General features: G+C 32.5%; 1 protein-coding gene across 1 annotated transcript; it reads left to right on the top strand.

Moving 5' to 3' along the window:
* The first annotated feature begins 3,874 nt into the window (after positions 1 to 3,874).
* On the top strand, positions 3,875 to 8,421 carry LOC132747401 (mitochondrial genome maintenance exonuclease 1-like). Its single transcript, XM_060736772.1, has 4 exons — positions 3,875 to 4,409; positions 5,364 to 5,574; positions 7,334 to 7,469; positions 8,257 to 8,421. The coding sequence occupies exons 1-4, from the start codon at positions 3,875 to 3,877 to the stop codon at positions 8,419 to 8,421; spliced, it is 1,047 nt and encodes a 348-aa protein (XP_060592755.1).
* The last annotated feature ends 15,902 nt before the right edge of the window (positions 8,422 to 24,323 follow it).

The raw sequence follows: 24,323 nt of genomic DNA, 5'->3' as shown, positions 1-24,323 counted from the left end.
TTAATCAACTTTCACATTTGATATTTCATATTAAGTTATTGTACAAACATTTTGTCTTTGAATAGTTTATAAAGTTACTAAAACTAGGGGTTTGTTTATAAAAATATCACTTATATTTCACAAACTTTTTTTTTTTTTCAAATATAACATAAAAAATTTCAAAAAATCTGCCTGGGGGACGAAGACCTGGTAGTCCCTGTTGCACTTGGTACCTTTCTCAAATGGACGCACGCAGCAATAGGGGGACAACCCTACGTACCCCCAGCACCCCAAGTCTCTTCCGTGCTGGCCAGAGGTGAAATTCATATAGGCTGAATACCGCATTTTTTGTTTGCATTTTCCACCATCGGCCACTTTCCTGGGAACATGTCTGAGTAAAAATCCTGACCAAGAAACCAGATTGGGGGGTAGCACAAACCTCTCCCTTTTCCGGCAAGACAAATGATTTAAAAATATTTCTTTTGCGTGGGAAACTACCGCCCCCGCCCAAACCCCCAAAACAAAGAGGGGACAAAAGTGGGGGGGTCGAAAGTGCTTGTTTTTCCGTATATATGGGGAAAGGGGAATTAACATAAAATAAAAGTTATTCTTGGTTTCAGTGTTATTTATTCAAACCCAGGGTGAATATATAAAAATACTTTACTGAAAAACTTAAAAATTTTTTTCCTAAAAAAAAAACTGGGACGGGAAAGTATCGGGGTAAAATCTAGACGGGAATTTTAAACTGCATAATTAGCAATACTTTACTTTATACTACCCCCTTATACTGAGCAGCTTCTTTACAATGCAACCCATTAAATGCATTAAAAAATTAAATTCACTGTTCAGTAACAAAAAAAATTTGAAACTTTCCCTTTAATTTATTTTTTTACTGTACTTTGAATACCCCGAAAAAGTTTTTAAACTTCTATGCTACCATTTAAAAGCTCTTTTTTTTACCCCGGGGCATATAGAAATTAAACCGTCCGTCGTCCGTTCTTTCCCAATTTTTTTTTTTAAAGGGCCATGCAAACCAAAAAATCTTGTCACCCATGCTTGTAGCCCCAATAGTAAATTTAAAATATAGTATCCCCTAAATTACACCCAAAAGCCCCAAAAATAAAAGGTCCAAAAAAGATTTTTTAACAAATAAAAAAATTTTTGGACTGCAAAAATTTTTAAAATCAATTAGATCTAAATACTTAAAGAAAAATCAAAAATTTTCGCATTTTAAAAAGTCTCATTTAGATCAAATAAAAATTTTTGGAGAATTTTGGGCCCTCCCAACTTTCAATCAGAACAACACATCATTAAACTTTTTTTTTAAAAGCAATTACAAAAATATTTTTATCATTTCATTTTGCAAACCCTTTACTTTTATTTACTTTTTTGGTTTCCCGTTTTTTTCCCCTTTTCGGGGCCTCTTTCAGTATTTCTGTAAAAAATCCCCACAAAAACGAAATTTTAGTGGCTCATTCTACATCAATTGATAGATTTAAAAAACAAAATAAAATTAAGAAAAAATTTATAAAAATTTTTATGGTTTCCAAAACATACTTTTAAACAGGGAAAAAAATTTTACTACCCTGCTATTTGACGCCAGTTTTTTGATTTCGGGATTTATCTTCGAATTTTACCCAAATTTGACGAAGCAGGCTTCTTATGCATACACTTTTTTTATTTTCGATTTCCCACAAAAAGGGCCAAAATTTTTACGCTCAAAAAAACCACATTTTAATCTTTGGGAAGCAAAAAAAATGGGGAAGAGTTCCAAAAAAATTTGCTTTTATAAGGAATTTTTTTTATATTTTTTTAAAAATGTATTTAATGTTGTTTTAAAGGAAATTGCTTTTAAATTGTTTTTACAAAAAGGGAAAAAATTTGGCCAAGCCAAGAATTGTGGTCCCTACCTAAAAAAGTCAAGTTCCACTTTAGATTAAGTGATAAATAAATTTTTTATAAAGTACCCCAAAGTTTGTGTCCAACAACAATCCGTCTTTTCGGATATTTTTTTAAAAAATTGTTTTCCCAAAATTTTGGGGACAAAATGCATGTCGACCCACAAAATTTTAAGGGTTTCTATTTCCCAAAGGGTTCTAGGCTTTACTTGTAGATAAAAAAGGTCATAACTTTTTCAAAAAACTGTTAAAATTTAAGTGTTTTTTTTTTTAAAAATAAAAACGTTTGTTTGTTTTCGGGGGTCAACAATTTTCTTTCCGGGAGGGAAATTTCCCAAAAATGATTTTTCCCAAAAATTTTTTACTTTAATGACGTTGTTGTGACCCTTGAATCATCCCTCCCCAAAAGGGGTAAAGGGTCTTGCTTTTAATTGAATTTTTGTAAAGACATATTTCATTCGGGTTTTAAAAAAATTCTGTTCTTTAATGTCTTTGACTTTAATGAAAACCCACATCAAAAAGAAAAAAAATTTGGGTCCCAAACCCTCAAAGTCAAGGTCAAAACTTGTATTCAAAAGTCTTTGATTATATGAATTTTTTCCCAATTAAAGCATTGATATTGTGTCGGGCCAAAAAATTTTGCTATTTCTGAGGGATTTAAAAAAATTTTGGCATAAATTGAAAAGACAGGATGATGTGTCACACATGGGGGCCATTTCCCCCATTTTCGGGGGAAAAGGTCACACTTTTCTTAAAACTTGACAATTTTAAAAAATTTTGTCTTTTTTGTGCATAAATTTGTCTTTCATGTTTTGGTTTTTGGAAAAAATTATGCTGCTTTTTAAAAGATTAATATGAACAAAAATTTACCCAATTTTATCCTTGAATGTAAAGATTTCCCTGATTATGACAATGTTTTGTTTAGTCATGCCCAGTTCATGCTTTTTGTCATTCATTTTGTAATAAATTGGTTTAAAGTTAAGGTTCTTTAATCAATTTCTGATGAGTTTATAGCTTAGAGATCAAGGACAAGCTAGGACATTCAACCTTTATAATGTTTTTAAATAATTGGGCTAACTGAAAATATGAGAAAATATTTGGTAATGTTTCTATATTATTGAAACAGTCTTTTTATAGTAACCAAGTCCAGGTCATGGTCCCTCTACTTGGCCCTGCTTGGAGGGCATTTGTCTGTTTCCAATGACAGTTCTTGTTTTAGTAGTTTTACTTGAGGGAAATTATTTTATAGGGAAATATAGATTTTTAGGGGGGTAAAAAAGTTTTAAAAAACCCTGCTTACCAATGAAGTTTTCTCATTAGACTGGTTGAACTACTGTGATCATAGTTAGTCCCCAAACCATGTCACAATTTCAAGTTCCTGCCATCAATGTTCTATAAGCAATATGCCTGTTATATCTGACCCAAAACTACTCAACCAGGATATTTGTTGAGAACATACATATCATAATATTGTAAACATTTACATTAGTAAGGCATTTAAAAACCTGCGATTAATTCATTAGAATCTCTAAATCTACTGTGTTTTGAGATAGGGAAACAGCTAATTTTGTCTCTCAAGCAAAAAATACCTGCAATTATCTTGGGTTGTTGAGCTTCAAAGACCTGAAAATCCTAATAAATTTTATATTTATCAATCCCCGTATGTAAAACTTTATAATATTAATGCACTGTTCGTAAAAAAATTCATATTTCAGCATTTGAACCTCCACACCCCATGTGTCTATGGCAGTAATAGGGTTACTGAAACACATTAAAAACAACAAATGTCTACAAATATTTTATAAATTATGCAGTTGGGGGTATAAGATGACACACCAAATGTGAAGTAATTACTTATGTCTGCATTTAAGAATGTGACTTTTTCTAGCAATGTATTAGGTGAGGGATCCAGTGCTATCATGGCCCTCTTGTTTTTTTGCTTTCTTAAGGAACATGTGCTCAAGAGTTATGAAAACCTTTTCTTCTATTTCAGAACAATGAACAGTATGCCTTGTTTGAGACGCACACTGTATTACACCTTGAGAGAGGTTAAAGTTCACCCAAACATTGATATGTATAGTCAGTTATTTCACAGATTAAGACATTTGTCAGGAAGTGGATTTCGGGCATGTTCATCAAAAGTTTTTGACTTAAATCAAGTTGCAAGATCAAATAGAGAAAAAAGTTCATTAGATGGTGTTAAAAGGTCCATATCTCAGAAAGTTGTTAAGAAATCAAAGGCAAAAGCCATTAAGGAGGAAGTTACACAAACGCCAGAAGATGAATTGGAGATTCCGGACTGGTTTAGTACAGTAATGGAATTACCATTTTATGCACAGGAGGAGATTGATAGTTCAAACCATGCACAGTTTAAAGAGTTTGTTGAAGGCCTAGATATAACATATTTACCATCAGTGAGCACAGTAATTAAGCAAACAGAATCAAAATCCTCACAGACTGTTCTAAAAAGATGGAAAGCTTCAAAGATAAAAGAGCTTGGCAGCGAAGAGCAATTTGAAAAATATCATCAAGGTAAATACAGTAAAAACCCTCTCTTGAGACCATCAATGGTACTGAACAAAGAGGTCTTACAGGGATTTTTTGGGCTTATTCATAACTGATATCCAGTCATATTCCAACTGAAAATAGTATATTAAAAATTTTCCCAATCCACAGGAAAAAATTCCCAATTGAAAGTTACAAAATTAAAATATTCAATAACAAAATTAAAATATTCAATAACAAATTCTAAAATCTTTGAAAAAAGGGCTTCTTCACTGTAATGATGCTTAAATGTTAGAAGATGCCATCTTAGACAGTGATTCTTTGCATTCATTTAATCACTGCAAAATTTAAGTCATGCATTTTTCCCCCAATTTTTAATAAAACATTGCCGAAATTCCAAAATTCCATTGGTATGGGTCATCATCCGGTCATGTTCCCAAAATCCTGGTTATTTTTAGGGTGGTCACATTAGTATATATTATTTTCAAGGCTAATCATACCACAGTCTATTTTGGTCTTTTTGTATGAACATGTTCAAACAATATGTACCTGTTTATGAGATATTTGAGGACCTTGCCTTATTTATTTGTTACCATAGTTAGTATTCAGTCCAATTTAAGTTCATTATTTTTAACTCTGTTGATTTCTATCAGTTATGTCTTATTAGCTTGAGCAGGTGAGGTGGTTTTGACCCCTGGTGTTGCTTTAAGTTTGTAACATCCGAGGTTAGCCAAAATCATCCTTCCTATTTCGTCGCCATATGACCTAAATTGTGTTGGTGTGCCATAAAACAGAACAAAACAAAATGAAATCTTCATTTTTTCAATTTATTGATTTAAGTGTAAAATGGCATCAAGATTTTGGATAGGTAATTTTCCTTTTGAAAATGGGAAACTTAATTTTAGAATTCATGAATACACTCTGAATGTTTATAAAATTTTAGAGAACAGACTAAGTGTCAAATGTATTTTTGTTCAACAGGTATAATAAATGATGGACTCAATCTCCACAAGTGTATAGAGATGACCTTGAAAGATGAGGAAGATGTCAAGGTCAAGGGCTCACATGAAGGTCACTGGGAAAGTGTTAAAGCAGTGTTGGGAGATGTTAAGAATGTGAAAAGCCTGGAGAGTGATTGTGTTCACCCAGAAGTGTTCTATAGAGGAAAATTTGACTGTATTGCTGAATTTAGGTAAATGATAACACAGCTTTTATATAACCTTTCGTCCGTCCGTCTCCATTTTCGTGTCCGCTCTATAACTCCTATACCACTTGAAGGATTTTATTCAAACTTGGCTCAGATGTTTACCTCAGCAAGGGGATGTGCAGAACCCATGTTGCCCATGTGTCAGCTCAAGGTCAAGGTCACAATTGAAGGTCAAATATCAAACACAATCAAATATTAGTATGTCGTGTCCGCTCTGTAAGTCCTACAGTAATTGAAAGATTTTCTTCAAACTTGGCTCAAATGTTCACCTCAACAAGGGGATGTGCAGAACCCATGTTGCCCATGTGTCAGCTTAAGGTCAAGGTCACAATTGAAGGTCAAATATCAAACAATGAAATATTACACAATATGTTGTGTCCGCTCTATAAGTCCTACACTAATTGAAGGATTTTCTTCAAACTTGGCTCAAATGTTCACCTCAGCAAGGTTATGTGCAGAACCCATGTCACCCTTTTGCCGGCTTAAGGTCAAGGTCACACTTGAAGGTCAAAAATTGACTAAGAAAATGATCTTAAATTTTAACATATATCTGAATATTTCTGAATCTAGGAAAGGTATTTGCTTGAAACTTAAAATATATATGAAGTGTCACAATTAAGATATGCTGGTCAAGTTTCATAACTCTGTATTGCATTTTAACAAAGTTATGCCCCTTTTTAATCTTCAAATTTACATACAATCACATATTAGATAATATGTCATGTCCGCTCTATTAATCCTATACTAATGGAAGAATTTTCTTCAAACTTTACTCAAATGTTAACCTAAACAAGGTTATGTGCAGAATTCAAGTCACCTTTGTGCAGGCTAAAGGTCAAGGCCACACTTGAAGGTCAAAAATTGACTTAGAAAATGTTCTTAAAATTTAACATGTACTTGAATATTTCTGAAACTAACACAGGTATTTGCTTGAAACTTAAAAGATATATGAGGTGTCACAAATAAGATATGCAGGTCAAGTTTCATAACTCTGTATTACATTTTGACAAAGTTATGCCCTTTTTAAGTCTTTAAATTTACATACAATCAATACTAGTCAATATGTTGTGTCCACTCTATAAATTCTATACTAAGTAAAGGATTTTCTTCAAACTTTACTCAAATGTTCACCCCAATTGGGCAATGTGCAGAACCCATCTTACCCTTGTGCCAAGTTAAGGTCAGGGCCACACTTAAAAAGTCAAAAATTGACTTATAAAAAGTTTAGTATATTGGGAAAATGAAAGGTTATTTGTAACTGTTTCGAACATGATTTGATAATAGACATTTATACTATTACCTGTACAATTAGTGTTTTTTTCACCAGAGATAATTTCTTTTTATGTATTTGTGCAACTTAAGTTATTCCCTTAACCACCTTTCCAAGTCATCTTCTGTCAAGGACATTGGTGGGGGTATGAATCGCATTCAGCGATAGTTCTAGTTTATTTAAGAGTATTAAAAAGCGTTAAGCTAATATGTAGGTAATTATTTGGCTTGTAGCTAAGGGACTACATGTTGATGGTTCTATTCAATTGCCCACTTCAGCCTTAAACAATGTATGGATAAATTATTAATAATGCAAAATTGAAAATGTATCTGCAGATATATAGATATCTAGATAGAACTGACTTGAAATATGTTTTTTATAGCATTACAAGATGTATATGTCAGAACTCCATGCATGTTTGTAGGTGAAAAAGTATTTGTCACATATGTAACAGAGTTTCAATGATAATTTCAGGGACACGTTATGTTTGATTGAATGGAAGACCTCAAGCACCCTCAAGCCATTATTGAGTGCTACATATGATAACCCTCTACAAGTTGCTGCATATATGGGTGCTGTAAACAGAAGTGGAATTCTTAAGCAGTTAGATGTATGTAACTCAGAAGGAAATGGTTTACATTGATATAATAAATCCATAAATATAAAAAAATATTGAGGAAGGTTGTTGGTTCTCTCCACAGCTAACCAACTGCTTATCACAGAGCAATTATTATCTCCCTTGGCCGCCATTTTGGGGATCATTTCAAATATATCATATGCTTGAGATAATATAAAACTCTTTCATAACTCTATTACAGCTATCATCGGTTAGAAGCAATATCGATTTATCTTTGATATTTTTCTGTCGGTCAATAATCTATACACATTTAAAAAAAAAAAAAAAATTTTGACTAATTAATGTAGTCTATGAATTGTTATAATCAGGAACTGTCTTTTGGTTAAATCTGCTAGAATATCTATCTCTGTATTTAGCAGTATTGTTCAGACTGAAAAAAAATCAAACATGTTAAAATATATGTAGTATCATATATAATATAATTTATTTAACTTAATGTGAAATGGTCTGTTATGGAAGGTTTGTAATAACAAATACTATTACTTTATGTAATTCATTAGTACTAGATATTAGTTATATATCTCAGCTCATATATTGTTAAGCCTGCTGGTGGCAGCTGAATCTATCTGTGCCACAAGTTTGGTCCATGGTCTACACTGTTTCCTTATTCGTTAGTACAGATTTAGAACATTTTCCTTAAATATGATTAATGGTACTGTCGAGATTGAAAGATTGACAAGTCCATTTAAGATATTTAGTGAAGAAAGGACTTAATACAGTAAGTAGAAGTGGATACACTTGTTTCATTACATGTTTACAGATACCCAACGTGACTAATGGTGCTCTGGTGTTTGCCTACGGTACAGGTGAGCCAGCTACAGTTCATATGATGTCTCAGAAGATATGTGAGAAATACTGGAGGAAGTGGAAGCAGAGACTGTATCTTTACTGGGTCCAACAATACCAGAAATCTTTAGAGAATTGAAATAAGTATTGGTACACAGTCTGTTGAGTAGAATTGAGTGATTTTTATTGGCTGAAATGTACACCCCCAGCTTGATCTGACAGTTTGTTTTGAAATGATATATTGAAACAATCTTACTGGAATAAATTTTCCAGTTAAACAAAATCTTGTGATATGTGAAATGTCATTGGCGCTGTGATATATTAGATATCATACATTTTGTGTTGTGGACATTGACCATTGTTACGTGTGTATGGAGATAGACTGTTGATCACGATAAGTTCACTTCAATCAAGTAAAGGTACACACATTTGAACTATGATCTATTAGATGAGGCTAGGTAAGTGATCTAGAGATAGGCTTGTTTTATGTTGAACTGTTATGATATATTAGGTAGGATAATTTCCCAATAGTTTATACATTCCTAGTGTTCAATAAGAAAACAAAATCAGGATTTGGATCAATTAATCCTGATTTTGTTTTAATTCCTTAAAGCAGCATGCCTCCAGATTTGTGTTATTTTTTTTTATAGAAAATTAGAAATGTTGTATATTGTACAAATTAGGTTTAATGATTTAGCTTAAAATACAATTTGCGAAAATTACCACTTGTGACTGTCCAAAAAGAAAAAGCTGAAATTTCACTTGCTCAGCAAGTAAAGTTGTAGAGGTGACAAAAATTGTACATTCTGTCTCTAGATTTGAATATTAAATTCAAATTTTCACCTTGTTTGTGTGAATATTATACATTTGTTATAATATATTTATTAGTCCCCTACCGGTTTACCGGAGGGGACTTTAGGTTTACCCTCCGTCCGTCTGTCCGTCCGTCCGTCTGTCCGTCCGTCAGTCCGTCCGTCCACAAAACTGGATCCCGCGATAACGCAAAAAGTACTGAAAATATTTTAATGAAACTTGATATATGGATAGATGGCAGTATGGAGATTATGCACGTCTTTTTCTTTTCTTCCTATGTTGAAAATTCTGGTTGCTATGGCAACAAATAGACTGAAAATATGGCAAATTTTACACATAACCTGGATCCCGCGATAACGCAAAAAGTACTGAAAATATTTTAATGAAACTTGATATATGGATAGATGGCAGTATGGAGATTATGCACGTCTTTTTCTTTTCTTCCTATGTTGAAAATTCTGGTTGCTATGGCAACAAATAGACTGAAAATATGGCAAATTTTACACATAACCTGGATCCAGTGATAACACAAAAAGTACTGAAAATATGTTTATGAAACTTGACATATGGGTAGATGGCAGTATGGAAATTATGCACATTCTTTTTTATCTTCCTATGTTGAAAATTCTGGTTGCTATGGCAACAAATAGACTGAATTTCAAGATTTCTGATTCTAGTTTTTAAGTTTTTTCACTATAAGTTCTTTATTTCTTAAGGTATTTTCTTCAAACTTTAAATATAAGTTGCTTGTCATCAACCACATCATATGTGACAAGGTTTTACAACTCTAGCACAAAATTTATCAGAATTACCTCCCTTGAACTTAAAATTTTCATGAAAAAAACATTGTTTTTTTTAATAACTTCTTTTTCTGAATGTATCTACTTCAAACTTCATATAAATGTTTCTTATTGTCACTCAACATTTGTGAGTGTTCAATACTCTAGCAAGACTATTTCCAGAATTATGCCCCTTTTGAACTTAGACTTTTTTTTGAGAAATTGGTAATTTTTACTCCAACTTCTTCAATCATGATAGGATTTTAAAAATGTTATATTTTGATAACAGGGATGTTTAAAAAATAACTTTAGAGTGTCCTTCAGTCCGTCTGTCTGTCCTTCAGTCCTGTGATCACTTTTAAAGAACTTTTTCAACAAATTTACTTAAAATAGGAACCTAAGCGAATGGCCAATGGCCCTTCAGAATGTTGCTTGGGCTCTTACCGGTAGGGGACTTATGGATTGCTTGCAATACTATGATAATTGCTAGTTATAATTGTGATTTATTTTGGAGGTTTAGTTAACTCATCAGGAGGCATGCTACTTTAAGAATTAGGAAAAGTTAATTATTTGTTCAAATAAGGGCATTATTTGCTGTTGATATGTTAATAGTGCATGGTTATAAAAGTAGTTCTTTATAAAGGGTAATTTACACACCAACATACACTGCCAAGAAAGAGTAACTTATATGTACTTTACAATGTTTACTTTTTGCATTGTTTTGACTAGGCCATCCTTAAAAAAATGTTTGTTTGCAGTAACCCGACCCAGAATTTTCAAGGTGGGTAGGTAGGTCGATTTTTTTTTTTTTTTTTTTTTTCTGGTAACAATTAATAAATTAATAAATGAATTCTAATTAAATAATACCTACATTTTATTTCTTCTATTAACCTTTAAAAGAACAAATACAAAGCACAAGGCATAATTTTCTGATTAAAAAAAATAATTTTTTTTATCCAGACCATGAAAAAAACTTTTGAGTAGGGGCAAATTTTGTGAGTCGGTAGCGTTACTGCAAACAAACATTTTTTTAAGGATGGCCCTAAAGATGTGAATCACTTTTTATAATGTGATATTCTTTGGTCAAAAATAGTCTATTACATACTTGCAAAAATAAATAAACCTTGAAAATACTGCATTTTGAAATGTATAAGAGTATGTATAACAGTTTCTCTTTTAAAAATATTAGATGTTTTATTTTGCACTTTTAGTGTATGCTTTTTGAAGGCAGGGCTTTTTTTCCCTTCTGTAGCATGGACCGTTTACGAGCATCATGTCCCAAGTAAATTTTTTTTTTACATAATGCATTTACATTGAAATTTTTCTTTTCCTGTTTGCAAAAATACTGTTATATTGTCCAAATTAAAATCCTCTACTTGTGTAAAAAGCCCTGACAGGTTGAAAGTTTTGATTCATTTAGTTTTATACAATGTGTCCAATTCCTGGTGCTTTTCTTTGTATTTAAAACATTTTTTTTACAAAACTTATCATTTCTCCAAATTATAGCCAGTTTTAAGATGTGTTCATTATTTTAAGTGACCTTTAGAATAAAGACCTTTAGAATAAAACCTTAGTTTAAAAACAAAACAAAACAGTTTTATATTTTATGTCTTGCTTAATGTTTTCAATTATTTGCTCACATGTAAATGTGAGTTTGAATATAGTGTACTTTTGTGATTACTTGCCATCTGTGTAACTGAACATTATTATAAAGACTTAAGGTTAAAATTTAATTACAGGTATTTCTTGCCTAACTTTTTTCACTTATTTGTTCACCTGTTATCATAAACTTACATTTGGTCAGCTCTCAGTCTGTAATACTGGAATACTTGTACCAAATATATTTGTTCTTTAGCTTGGAACCCCCAGTTTATTGAGAAAAGAAATGCACAAGGTGAAATCAGATAATCTTTTTTTTTTCAACTTAAAGCTTATTTAAAGTGTTCATTATGTAGTGATGTTAAAGCTGCATGCCTCCAGATGAGCCAAAATATATCAAGAAAAGAAACTTAAGAAAAGTGTATCAAGAATTTTAAGAAAAGGCGAAAATATACAAGAATTGATTCAAGTAATAGTTTACATTTTATGTGCACTAAAATGTCTAATTTTGCAGTATCTATCACTGTGACCATATTTCTACTACAAGAACTAACTCAGTTATGACTATTTTTGCATATTTTAAACTTTTTTTTGTAATTTTACATGGATTCTAAGTGCTGTTTGTAATGTGTAAATTACACTTCTTTTTAGTTCAATTAACAATATTCTACTTTTAAATATATTTTCAAAAATTTTCAATGAAAATTTGCATAAAAACTTGAGGCATGCTGCTTTAATTAGAGCTTAGTTAAGTTAATCATATTTTATACTTTGTTTATTTTTTTTGTAATTATTAACTTGCCTGAAAACATGAATTTACATAATTATGTTGAGGAATTGTGATCATATGCAGTCTGTGTTAGTAGGAAACTTTGTCCATTGTAGTAGTAAAAGTACCTTTACTACAAGACCTTAGTTAAGTTAAACATATTTTATACCTAATTTATTGTTTGCAATTATTTACTCACCTGAAAATATAGATTTACATTTGGTGAGGTATTGTTATCTCATGCTATCTGTGTTACCAGAACAATATATATTTGCTAAAGTCTTTGCCATGGGACTCAGATTGTCAAGAAATACAGTGGGCAGAAAATTTAAAACTTAAACTCTAATGATCTTAAGTAACAAATATTGAACAGTGAAACGTTAAAGAATATTCATAATAGCAATGAAATATAAATGCTGCTTATATTGATTGATTGAGTTGAACCAGTTCAGGCCAGTATATCAATGAATCTTGTTTTAAATTTAAAAATGTAGTGGCCTTTGAGATATATATGGACCAATTGTAACTATATCTGACATGGGAGTAAGTAGAATACCCCATTGCAGTTCAAACTGTATCAAACAAAAAATTTGTTGTCTTACATGTTTAATAGGTACAGATGCACATAACTTAGTTGTTCCTCTAACCTTTTGGTGGAGTTTGGAGTCAATTTGGACCAGACCTGCCAATTATTGAGCAGTTTTCACTGTCCATGTTTCTAAGACATTCTTCATACTTAAATCAAGCTACATAGGAAATATAAAAATATATATCGAAATACTGCATGAAAAACACAGTTGAAATGGATCTTGTTTTACTTTGCGGGAATTTTTGTCACTTTTATTTTCCCTCCTGGACACTCCATTCCAACCGCATTTTGTCCTGAAGACTTCATCATTACAACATATATTTTGTGTCCTGAAGACTTCATCCTTACAACATTTATTTTGTGTTCTCAATACTTTGGATGAAAAACACAGTTAAAATGGCTGTTCTTCTTTGCAGGAATTTTTGTCACTCTTATTTCCCCTCCTGGACACTCCATTCCAACAGCATTTTGTCCTGAAGACTTCATCCTTACAACATTTCTTTTGTGTCCTGGAGACTTCATCCTTAAAACATTTATTTTGTGTTCTGAATACTGCATAAAAAACACAGTTAAAATGGTTGTTGTTCTACTTTGCAGGAATTTTTGTCACTCTTATTTCCACTCCTGGACACTCCATTCAAACAGCATTTGTCCTGATTACTTCATCCTAACAACATATATTTTGTGTCCTGAAGACTTCATCCTTACAACATTTATTTTGTGTCCTGAATACTGCATGAAAAACACAGTTAAAATGGCTGTTCTACTTTGTAGGAATTTTTGTCACTCTTATTTTCCCTCCTGGACACTCCATTCCAACAGCATTTGTCCTGAATACTTCATCCTTACAACATTTATTTTGTGTCCTGAAGACATCATCCTTAAAACATTTATTTTGTGTTCTGAATACTGCATGAAAAACACAGTTAAAATGGCTGTTCTACATTGCAGGAATTTTTGTCACTCTTATTTTCCCTCCTGGACACTCCATTCCAACAGCATTTTGTCCTGAGTACTTCATCATTACAACATTACAACATTTATTTTGTGTCCTGAAGACATCATCCTTAAAACATTTATGTTGTGTCCTTGAGACTTCATCTTTAAAACATTTCTTTTGTGTTCTGAATACTGCATTAAAAACACAGTTGAAATGGCTGTTGATCTACTTTGCAAGAATTATTTTATTTTATGTCCTGAAGACTTCATTCATCCTTACAGTATATTTTATGTCCTGAAAACTTCATCTTTACAACATTTATTTTGTGTCCTGAAGACACATCCTTACAATAACTTAACCAAGAAAAGGAGATTTTTTTAGAACAACAGGCAGCATAATTCAGTCAAAATACATGGCAGAGTATGAATCTTGAGATGTGACCATCAATTATGACCCTAAGTACATGTGTAAAGTTTCATGTAAATATCTTTGAAGACCTTTCCTTTAACCAAAAGTTCTAAGTTTTAAAGGGGCAAATTATTCTGCAAATATTGCAGACAGAGTTATGCAACTTTGCATACTGATGTACATTGTTACTGTAAAAAAGTATTGTAAATTTCAATTGAATATCTCAAGCACTAATTGAGATATTTGACTTTACAAAAAACTTTTACCAAAATTTCTAAGTTAAAAAGGGGCATAATTCTATAAATATTGTTGGCAGAGTTATCCAACTTGTCAATCTGATGTTCATTGTTACTATAAATAAGAATTATAATGTTCAATTGAATATCTCAAGCAATAATTAAGATATTTGACTTTACAAAAAACTTTTACCAAAATTTCTAAGTTAAAAAGGGGCATAATTCTTTAAATATTGTAGGCAGAGTTATCCAACTTGTCAATCTGATGTACATTGTTACTATAAATAAGAATTATAATGTTCAATTGAATATCTCAAGCAATAATTGAGATATTTGACTTTACAAAAAACTTTAACCAACGTAGACGCCGACGCCGGGGTTACTACATTAGCTCTCCATATTCTTCGAATAGTCAAGCTAATAAAAAGGGCAATTATTTCACAATAACATGGACAACGTGAAATTCCATCCTTCATGCACATCTGCATATATATCATACCCAACCTCCAAATTTTGAAAGTTTGGTTGACTTAAAACGTCCAGAATCAAGAAAGGCCATTTTTTAAATGGCATGATTTTCATGTCTTCAATTGTTAGTAATCATTACATATTTTGTTGCCAGAAGTTGTGTAGGAATTACTTTTGTAAAATTTTGGACTTTTTTAGACAATAAATAAACTGCCATTTATGCATTTGTCAATTGTTTTCACTGATGTGATTTCAAATCCAAGGTCCATTATGAAATATTTTGAACAGTTTTTGCTGTAAAACTAGTTGGTTCTAAAATGTTTTTGATTTCTGAAATCACTTATTTCTTCTTAATTTGATGATACATGCTTGATGTGAAGTATGCATCAAACAATTTTTACTTTGCTTGAAAACATAACTTTTGTACGAAAAACAACTGGATTTTATTAATCCTTTCAGGAACTACACTGCAGTTTCAAGTAGTTGTAAACTTGTGATGGCCCTAAATCGCTCACTTATCTCCCATGATTTGTTCAGACATAGTAAAGGTGCACATGTTCACCAGGTGAGCTAAAATAAGATGCAGAATTGCAAACATCATGGTGAATAAACTATAATTAATCAAACAAATTGTGAATGTACCTATAGTAAGTAGCTTACCAGAAGCTGGTTCCTTTCTTTTCCTTGACCAGGTCTCTCCTTCCCTTAGACACATCAATTTTGTGTCTTGGGATAATACTGGCAAATATTCATGGTCCACTTCACATCCATGCTCTTCCACAACAAAGACGATATTTTCTAACCCAAACTTCTGTTCTCTTGTTGTCACAAAAAGATACATACAGTTTAGACTAATTGATGTATTAAGATGAAGTTATATATCAATGTTGCTACTTATTCATAGATTGTCATAGTCTAACAGATCATTATCAAAATGCAGTTGTGACAATACATTTTTACATTGGTATAGATTTTTACTATATTGATGCAAAACATTGAACTCCCCTGATAAGTAAGTTTTTCTTTAAGACGAAAGACCTACCAAACTTGTATGTAAAGAAATCACATTCTTTAACCTCATATCTTTTCAATAATATTCATAGATGTTCTCAAGTTGATATGATGAAATGCTTCATCTACAGTCATTGGGCCTTATTACTTACATTTAGATTTTAGCTGTTGGAAATCTTGTGCTATTATCCCAAGTGTCCTGATTCTCATGCAGTTTGTCACTTTAAATGCATAGCATTCTTGCCGCTGAAAAAAATTAAGTAATAGGGTGCAAACCTGGGTGCATATGTCCCAAGCCATAACTACTTTAATTATGATAATGGTCAAGGTAAAATTGGGGTCAAGCCATAAAAAGTCGAATAGAAGTAGGGCCTATTCTTATAAAACAAGAATTTGTAACAGAGTTACCAATGTCCCCCATGTTAAACATATTTTCGTTTAATATTAAATTGTTTTTGTTATTGTTAAAACAAAATATTATCATAAAGTTTTAATGATTTCTTAAAAAATTTGTATAGATCTACTTTGAAATTTTTTAAAACCATGTGTAAGTTTAGTGGTAAGGTAACAGTAAGAAGCCTAAGGCAAGTTAATAGTTACACCTCAACAGGCTACACTATCATGATTGGTTAAGATGTAAAAGTTAACACCTCAAACATTATATCGTCGTTGGGGGGTCAAAATCTCGTATAACAGTTTTTGCTACTTTTCAGGAGGAACATTTTTTTGATTTCTTTCTTTCTAAAAGAACCTTCTGTGGAAACAATTCCTGTATTAGTGTAACATGAATAGTACGTTTTAATATATAATTGATTTTTATGAGTTGGTTTGATCAGTTTTGACATATAGAGTGTTACGACAATTTGACCTTAAAAAATAGCATATACGACATTTTTGACCATAAGGGATAATCAAAGAAGTGCATTTATTTAGAAGTAGAATAACAAATATAATATCATTTTCATGAACATTGTTTTATTTTTTTAACAACTTGAAACCTTGAAGTATTGATATTTAACTTGAACAAAATTAAACAGAGTTGGTTAATAAACTGTTAACTTTTGACATAACAATTGAATTAAACATCAACTTTCCTCAGTCTTTTTATGCATTCACACACACACACACACACACACACACACACGCACATACGCACGCACGCACGCACACGTACGCACGCACACTCGCGACGCGCACACGCACTCACTCAAATCTTTTTAAAACTTTGAAATTCAACTTGAACAAATAAAACAAACAAAATTAATTAACTTCATTATTGACTGAAACATCAATCTTTCTCAGTCTTTAAATTCACTATTTATGAATTTAGTACTTTTTTACTTCAAATGAATAAAATGGCACTTTCATATTACTGTCAAGAGAAAATTATAGTTTAACTAAGGTCCCATAACGAAACACCTGTATACATTTCGTTTTCATGTTTTTTTAAGAATCATGTTTCAGGTGGTCATAAAACCCATGATAATCCATTGGAAGAAACACTTTTAAGTGCCTGTAAATGGTCGAACTTCGTTTTCTTTATCTTCAAAGGACCACCGTGCAACTTTGGTATTATCTCTGTATGTTTAACATAAGATTTTTCTAGATTTTCTTGGAAGTTCCTTAAATGAGTCTCTATAATTCAATTTATAGCGTACAGAACCATCTGCTTCGTAGTGAAGAAACTCTAATGTCACTAACCACTGGGTCTCCAACCCTAGTCCCAGGTCTAATTGAAACATAGTAGCCCAACTCCGAGTATGCTTTGAAAAAATCGTAGCCAACGTATTCAACGATTATATGGGTTAGAGGTACAGGCTTCCTTGATGAAGTCAACATACTGTTGTGGCACATAAACATTCTTGTTCTTTATTTTCCTCTCCACTACGCTGTGTACTGAATCCACCTCCATTTGAGTATGGCCTTTTTCGAGGATCTTTTGTGTGATTTCAAGGTCAAGAGTCATAGCCAAGTGACATAAAGTGTTTGACATTACCAAGTTCCTATTTTGATAGGTACATCCATCACTATATATAATGATGTGTTTTGATTTCTTCATCTTTGGAAATCATTTTTTCAATGTAGTCAGCCAAGCAAGAAGCAAAGGAATTAGCCGAAAGATCCCCCATTCCTTCATGCCAAAAAGTAGCAGGTCGCCTGCTTCGTTATAAGGTCATACAAAGTGAAATTATGGCATGCTAATTTGGTTTTATAATACAATGCGCTTGCATTCATTTTTTGGCGAAAGTAGAACTGCTTGTACGTCCATTGTAAGAACTTTTTCACTGAGTGGTTTGTTTGACAAAATAAAACTTGTCACGGTTTTTCTCCTCTCGTGAATTTATTTTTCTATTCTGATGTTCGTTGTAAATATCAGCGGATATATTACCTGCATCAAAACCTACACAGATATCACACTGGTCCTTTTTTTGGCACAAATAGACCAATATTTAGGCTCTCGAAAACTTCGGTAAATACTCTACGACTCGCACATACCCTTTCATTACAATTGTTTCACGTATTCTTTATACAAGCCAGGTCAGAGAGTTAAATACAGGTTCAAGGTAGGTCTTCGAAGTCGATGAACGGCAAGATAATGAGATTCCATTCTAGGGATGCTTTCAAGAAATTGCTTGACACTCAAATACGTAGCTGGCCGTGTCTTTTCTTCTTGAGCTTTCTTTCTTGTATCTGAAAAAAGAAAGGCATCAAATATCTTTTATAAAAGTGGCTAACAACACATTTAATATTTCAGTCAATCATACTCATTCACTTAAACTGATACTCATTGCATATTGTAATTCACTCACTAACACACACACCAACTCACGCACTCTTACGCACGGCACGCACTAATTTATTCATTCACACTCCCACAAATTTATTCATTCACTAATTTAAAAACTCACTTTTTTATATAGAGAAGAAATTGGGATTTAGAAATTGTATTAAACATTTAAATGGCATGTTTACTACCTGACTGCTTCTGCTTTTTCTCAGCTGATCTATCTGGTACACCCGATATTGACTGTTCTATCCATTGATATACTGTCTGCTCCCCTAGTCCAAGAGTTGACAAAAAATAGTTGTTTTAAACATACGACAATACGCTCTTCATTTAATTCTTAGATGGTATGTGAGCGGTTCGAGTTCTTTTCTACTTGGTTTTCCATTTTTCAAGTGTAGGTTCCTCCACTGCTTTAGCATTTTATAAGCGAGTTTTACATATACACGCCTTTCATCCCATGTTGTCATGTTTGTCCAAAAAATTAGTAAATATTCTCTCTCCTATCTGCTTCTGTTACGGTTTTGCAATTTTTTATATTAGAGGTTTGGCAGCGTGATGAACACCCTTTTTTTCAGACAACGGTCCTTGCGGACTTTTCAACATGGAATCCCCACTTCCCATCCACTTTTTTTCATTCCTTTGTATGCATTCCCTGAACATACGCAACTGTTTATTACGATGTCTCTGCCTTTCTCCTTTTCCATTTTGTTTATACATTTGCCTTTACAGATTCATTTTCTACGGTTTCTTCATGATCAATATCGTCTTCCGATGGTGACGCGTATTCACCCTCTTCAACTAGGATTATATAATCTGGGTCATTTGCATCTTTGTCATTATTTATATCTTCATATTCTTCATTTTCTCCTAGATCCAAACATGTTTCATTTTCCAACATTTGTTTGTAATATCTTTTACACTATTTTGTCTCTATTGTTTCCAATGAAAGAACTTTCACCTATGACAGAATATGCTTGTTGAAAGTATTCGTCAATCTCAGTTTCTTTACCACCAATCGATTCATCATTAACACCTGCTACAACACTGCCATTAAATTCATCCAATATAGTAACATTTGACTCTTTGCAATTCAGAGAAATATCTAATTCACTATTTTGATCAGTTGCTGCATTGGAACGATCATCAAAACACATTTACACTGTTTAATCAGGCGTTTACAATTCCAACGATCTTTTCAATCTCAAATGTCAGTCTCAGCATCTCCACTTTGAACAAATATTTCAAGTTCTATAAAATCTTTATATATTTTCAGTGTTTGACACCGGTTCACTGTTATCTAAATTGGCGCATGACTCATTGTTTTCTTTTTTTCATTGTTGATTCACTGTTTTCAGCACAGATAATCGAATCAATTTTGTTATAGATTCAGATTCACTGTTTTCTAAAGTAAGATATTTGCTCACTTATTTCCACCATTTATAACTTGTTCAGTCCTTTCTGTATTAATATCTTGTGCCTTATAACACACAGATTCACTGTCTTCCACACACGTAGACCCGACTTCCATTGATTCATTATTATAGATTCTGTTTCTGAAAAATTTGGTTTATTACAAATATTTTTGAAGGTGTCAACTCATTGTAGTTTTTGTTGTTATTATTTATGTCATGGTTAATACTCGTATCAGTCACTTGGTTCTTGTTCCATAACCTTTATGAGTTTTTAAAAGAGAATTCTGAAACCATTTTCTTAGCTAACACACGGCTTTTCCTTTTGATTGCTTTGAGCAAAAGTTACCATTTGTTTTGCCCAGTGGTAACATATTTGAAAAATAGTTAATAATTTCACAATTTTTATCCCTGGCTCACAGACTGGACAGTGTATCCCACTTTCTTTCAATGTATCTAAATGTGAATAATTTAATGCTTCATCTGGAAATGTTGGATGAATACATAATAGATGAAAATACCGTTCACAGTCAGCGAACTGACATCGAACATAAAACTGCCCATTTTCTAAGAGAAATTAGATAAGGCCCAATGTCAACTACTTTTTCAAGAATATGAATTAACTCATTAATATCTGGTACAAACTGACAAATGTGACACTTATATTTGTAAATATTCAGTTTTCTCCCGTTGACTCGGTATCACTTTCTCCAGAATACTGTGACATTCCGCTTAACCGTATCTGAAAATAAAATTAAATCGCCATTATGATTCTAGATGAATTAAAACACCTATTTTTAAGCTATTTTCAAAACATCGTATTTCGATATAAAACGGGAAGAAAATGAAATACCAAATAATCGTATCTCGTAAAATCTCGTATCTTGATTGCTAGTATCTGAAAAATGAAATGACAAATTCTCGTATCTCGAAAAATTACATCAAACGTCAGAAATCGAACAAAAATTATCTTTAGCGAAAATTAATATCTTTATTTACGTTTAATTATTTCAAACAATTAGTAACGATTGAAAGAATTATATACAGATAAGCAATGAAAATTAATGTATTTTCTCTATCAGCCGCAATAGGACACTTCTTTGAACAGATATGACTAAGCATATTTATTAAAACCTTAAAAAGTAGGTAATTTAGAAAGTACAAAAATAGAATCTACTTAACTTACCGATTTGAATGTAAAAAACAATTTATCCAACGTTCTCCGTCAACATATTGTGAAATTTAAAAGATACGAGGTTTTGACAAAAACAACAAAATCATCCAATCGACACACGAGATTTTGTCACGTGACAATTTTCGCCTTTTCCATTGGTGTAGAGCTACACTATTTTGGGAGACGGTGCGCTGGTATGTTTAAATTTTCGCGGCATCAAAAACCCATTTTGCTAAAAAACCGAGTTACGATATTTTGACCCCCCACCGACGATATTTAATAAAATCATATTAAAATAAATGAGACATTGGAAATACCTATGTATTATAAATTAATTGCACAAAATTTAATGTCACCTATCTCATCTGTTTTGTTATTAGTTTTGCTAAGCAGCTAAAATAGGCCCAGTGCTGGAACCATTTCGTGCTGTAGTCACCGGCAATAAACAATAGTAGGGCCGAAACGTCTCGCGGGAAAGGGCCGAAATGTCCAGAGGCCGATTTTTCCACTGGGGCCGATTTGATTTGGGACCGAAATGTCCTGTTTCCCCCCCCCCCCCCATAATGTAGTTATGACGAGTTGAGTTAACTCGAATTGTTGTGATTATGTAGTATATCACAAGAAAAATTATTTCGACAAACCGACTTATTCCACACTTAGTTCCAATAAAAACTGTTGACAACGCTTGAGAATGTCGTAATATCTTAATGAAGATATCCACAAAGTAGATTGCCACAAAAAAAAACAACTAAATTTATGTTCATGGCCATATACACTTCTTCTGCATGGGAAAAAAATTCCTTTTAGCTGCTCCTCCACATTTTCGAAGGTTGCAGTGGTTTGAAATGTTTTGGTCTTAGGACCTGAATTGATGTCTTTTCAAGCTTAAATCTAGACTCATTGAAAGAGTAGTCCGTCCACCCATCCTGAACCAGTACGTGTCTTGTCTTTTTGTGACTGAAACATATAATATAACTTTTTTTTGTAGAACTGGAGATCTAAATGGCAATAATAAAAAAGAGGGTTAAGATATGGCACTGGTTCACTCACCTGAGACCAAAGATCAGTTTCCATTTTGACAATAAAGGTCAATGTAACCTTGAATTTTGATCTACAAACCTTGTGTGATAAGTATGCATACCATTTAGTTTCAAGTCATTCCGACTTCAGGTGACAAAATTATGCCCCGTCCAAGAAAATCCATCTTTAACTAGAAATGGCATCAGCTGAAGTGACTTTTCTTGGGCTCTGGTGTATTTTTGTTTGGTGGACCTGTATCAAGACCCTCCTATTGTGATCATATGATATGTTCCATCGTGTATAAAAAAATCAATGTGAAGGGAATTCAAACAAATCTATTTTTTACAATATTCTCTACAAATTTAAAGAAAAATAGAAATTGAAATAATAAAATGTCAAACTAAATCAAATTTCAATGGGATTTTCCACATATGTTTTTGAGCAAATCACTCAAATCATTCCCTGACACATGCTTAAGTTTAATACATACATGAGTAGCTACCAAGGGCTTGTCCGATTTTTCATGCCACCGCAGCATCTGCGATGCGGTGGCATATAGCGATTCACCTGTGTGTGTTTGTGTGTGTGTTTGTACGTATGTTCTATAGATTATATAGTGAACTTAAAAAATCTTCTTGTGAAAAACCACTAGTCCAATTTCAACCAAACTTGGCTGGTTTGATCCTTGGGTGAAGGGCTTCCAAAGTTGTTCTAAGAATTTCATTCCATGCAGAAATCTTGTTGCCATGGCAACCAAAAGGAATTATAAGAATAAATTTAAAAATCTTCTTGTAAAAACCCAAAAGGCCTAGCGCTTAGAAATTTTGCATAAGGCATTGTCTGGTAGACCTCTGCCAAAGTTGTTCAAATTTTGCCTCTAGTGTCAAAATAAGCCCCGCCCCAGGGGCCATAGGTTTTCCTTATACAGTATGTATATAGTAAAACATAAAAAATCATCTTCTCTAAATTGACAAAGGCTAGAGGTTAGATATTTTGCATGAAACATTGTGTAGTGAACCTCTAGCAAGATTGTACAAATTTTAGCCCTGTGGTCAAAATTGGCTGCGCCCCAAGGGTAATTGTTTTTCATTATGTACATATAGTAGGAAAGGGATAAAAATCTTTTTATCTGAAGATACAAGGCATAGAGCTTTGATGTTTGCTATACAATATCATATATAGGTGCTCTACCAAAGCTGTTTAAATTTTTCCCCTGGTGTCAAAAATGGCCCTGCCCGGGGGCATTGATTCTCATTATGTACACATAGTAAAAACAGAAACTAAAACAAATGTTTTCTAACTTGCAGAAAGCTACAGCTTAGATATTTGACATGAAATGTTGTTTGGTGGACCTGTATCAAGATTGTTTTTGAATTAAACCCTTTGGTCAAAATTTTGCCTTGCCCTAGGGGACAGTGACCTACTTTCTTGTTCTTTCATGTACAGCCATGAAATTTTGACCATGTGCACAGTTTTAGTTGTAAAATTGAACTTTGATATCAGGTGACCTAGACTTTGATGATGTGACCTACTTTCTTGTCCTTTGATGTACAGCTTTGAAATTTGAAACATGTGCAGAGATTAAGATGTAAAGTGAATTTGATATCAGCTGACCTAGATTTTGTCAAAGTGTCTTACTGTGTTGTCCTTTGATGTAGTCATGAAATTTAGGCTGTGTGAAATATGACCTTTACTACCAAATTCATTAGACTCAAGTGCATTGATATATTCCTACTCTGATCTTTTATTGAGTTAACAACAGATTTAACCACTAATCTGATAATAAGAATTAGATAGGTCAGGGATCTATGCATTATGACAATCTTCAATTGTATAGAAACAAAAGAATCTGTTTCTACATCACTATTTAGTATTGTATTAATGCGGTGGTATAGCATTTTTAACAAATGCAATTTTGTTTTTTCAATGCACTCAATATATAGATTGTAATCAATGAATATTTTTGTTTTCCATTGGCATAAGTGTGTTTGTATGAGTTTGAGCACAGGCATCTGAATAATAAGTGCTAAAATATGTA

The sequence above is a fragment of the Ruditapes philippinarum genome, unplaced genomic scaffold, assembly GCF_026571515.1.
Source record: "Ruditapes philippinarum isolate M1 unplaced genomic scaffold, ASM2657151v2 ctg13_1_1_1_1, whole genome shotgun sequence".
Lineage (NCBI taxonomy): Eukaryota > Metazoa > Mollusca > Bivalvia > Venerida > Veneridae > Ruditapes > Ruditapes philippinarum.
This window is presented reverse-complemented; position numbering and strand designations above follow the sequence as displayed.

What these genes read in the sequence shown, in the direction of transcription:
- LOC132747401 (XM_060736772.1), top strand. Translation starts at nt 3,875, where the DNA reads ATGAACAGTATGCCTTGTTTGAGACGCACACTGTATTACACCTTGAGA. An exon ending in GACTGTATTGCTGAATTTAG is followed by an intron (nt 5,575 to 7,333) that starts GTAAATGATAAC and finishes TGATAATTTCAG; the next exon opens with GGACACGTTATGTTTGATTG. An exon ending in GAATTCTTAAGCAGTTAGAT is followed by an intron (nt 7,470 to 8,256) that starts GTATGTAACTCA and finishes ACATGTTTACAG; the next exon opens with ATACCCAACGTGACTAATGG.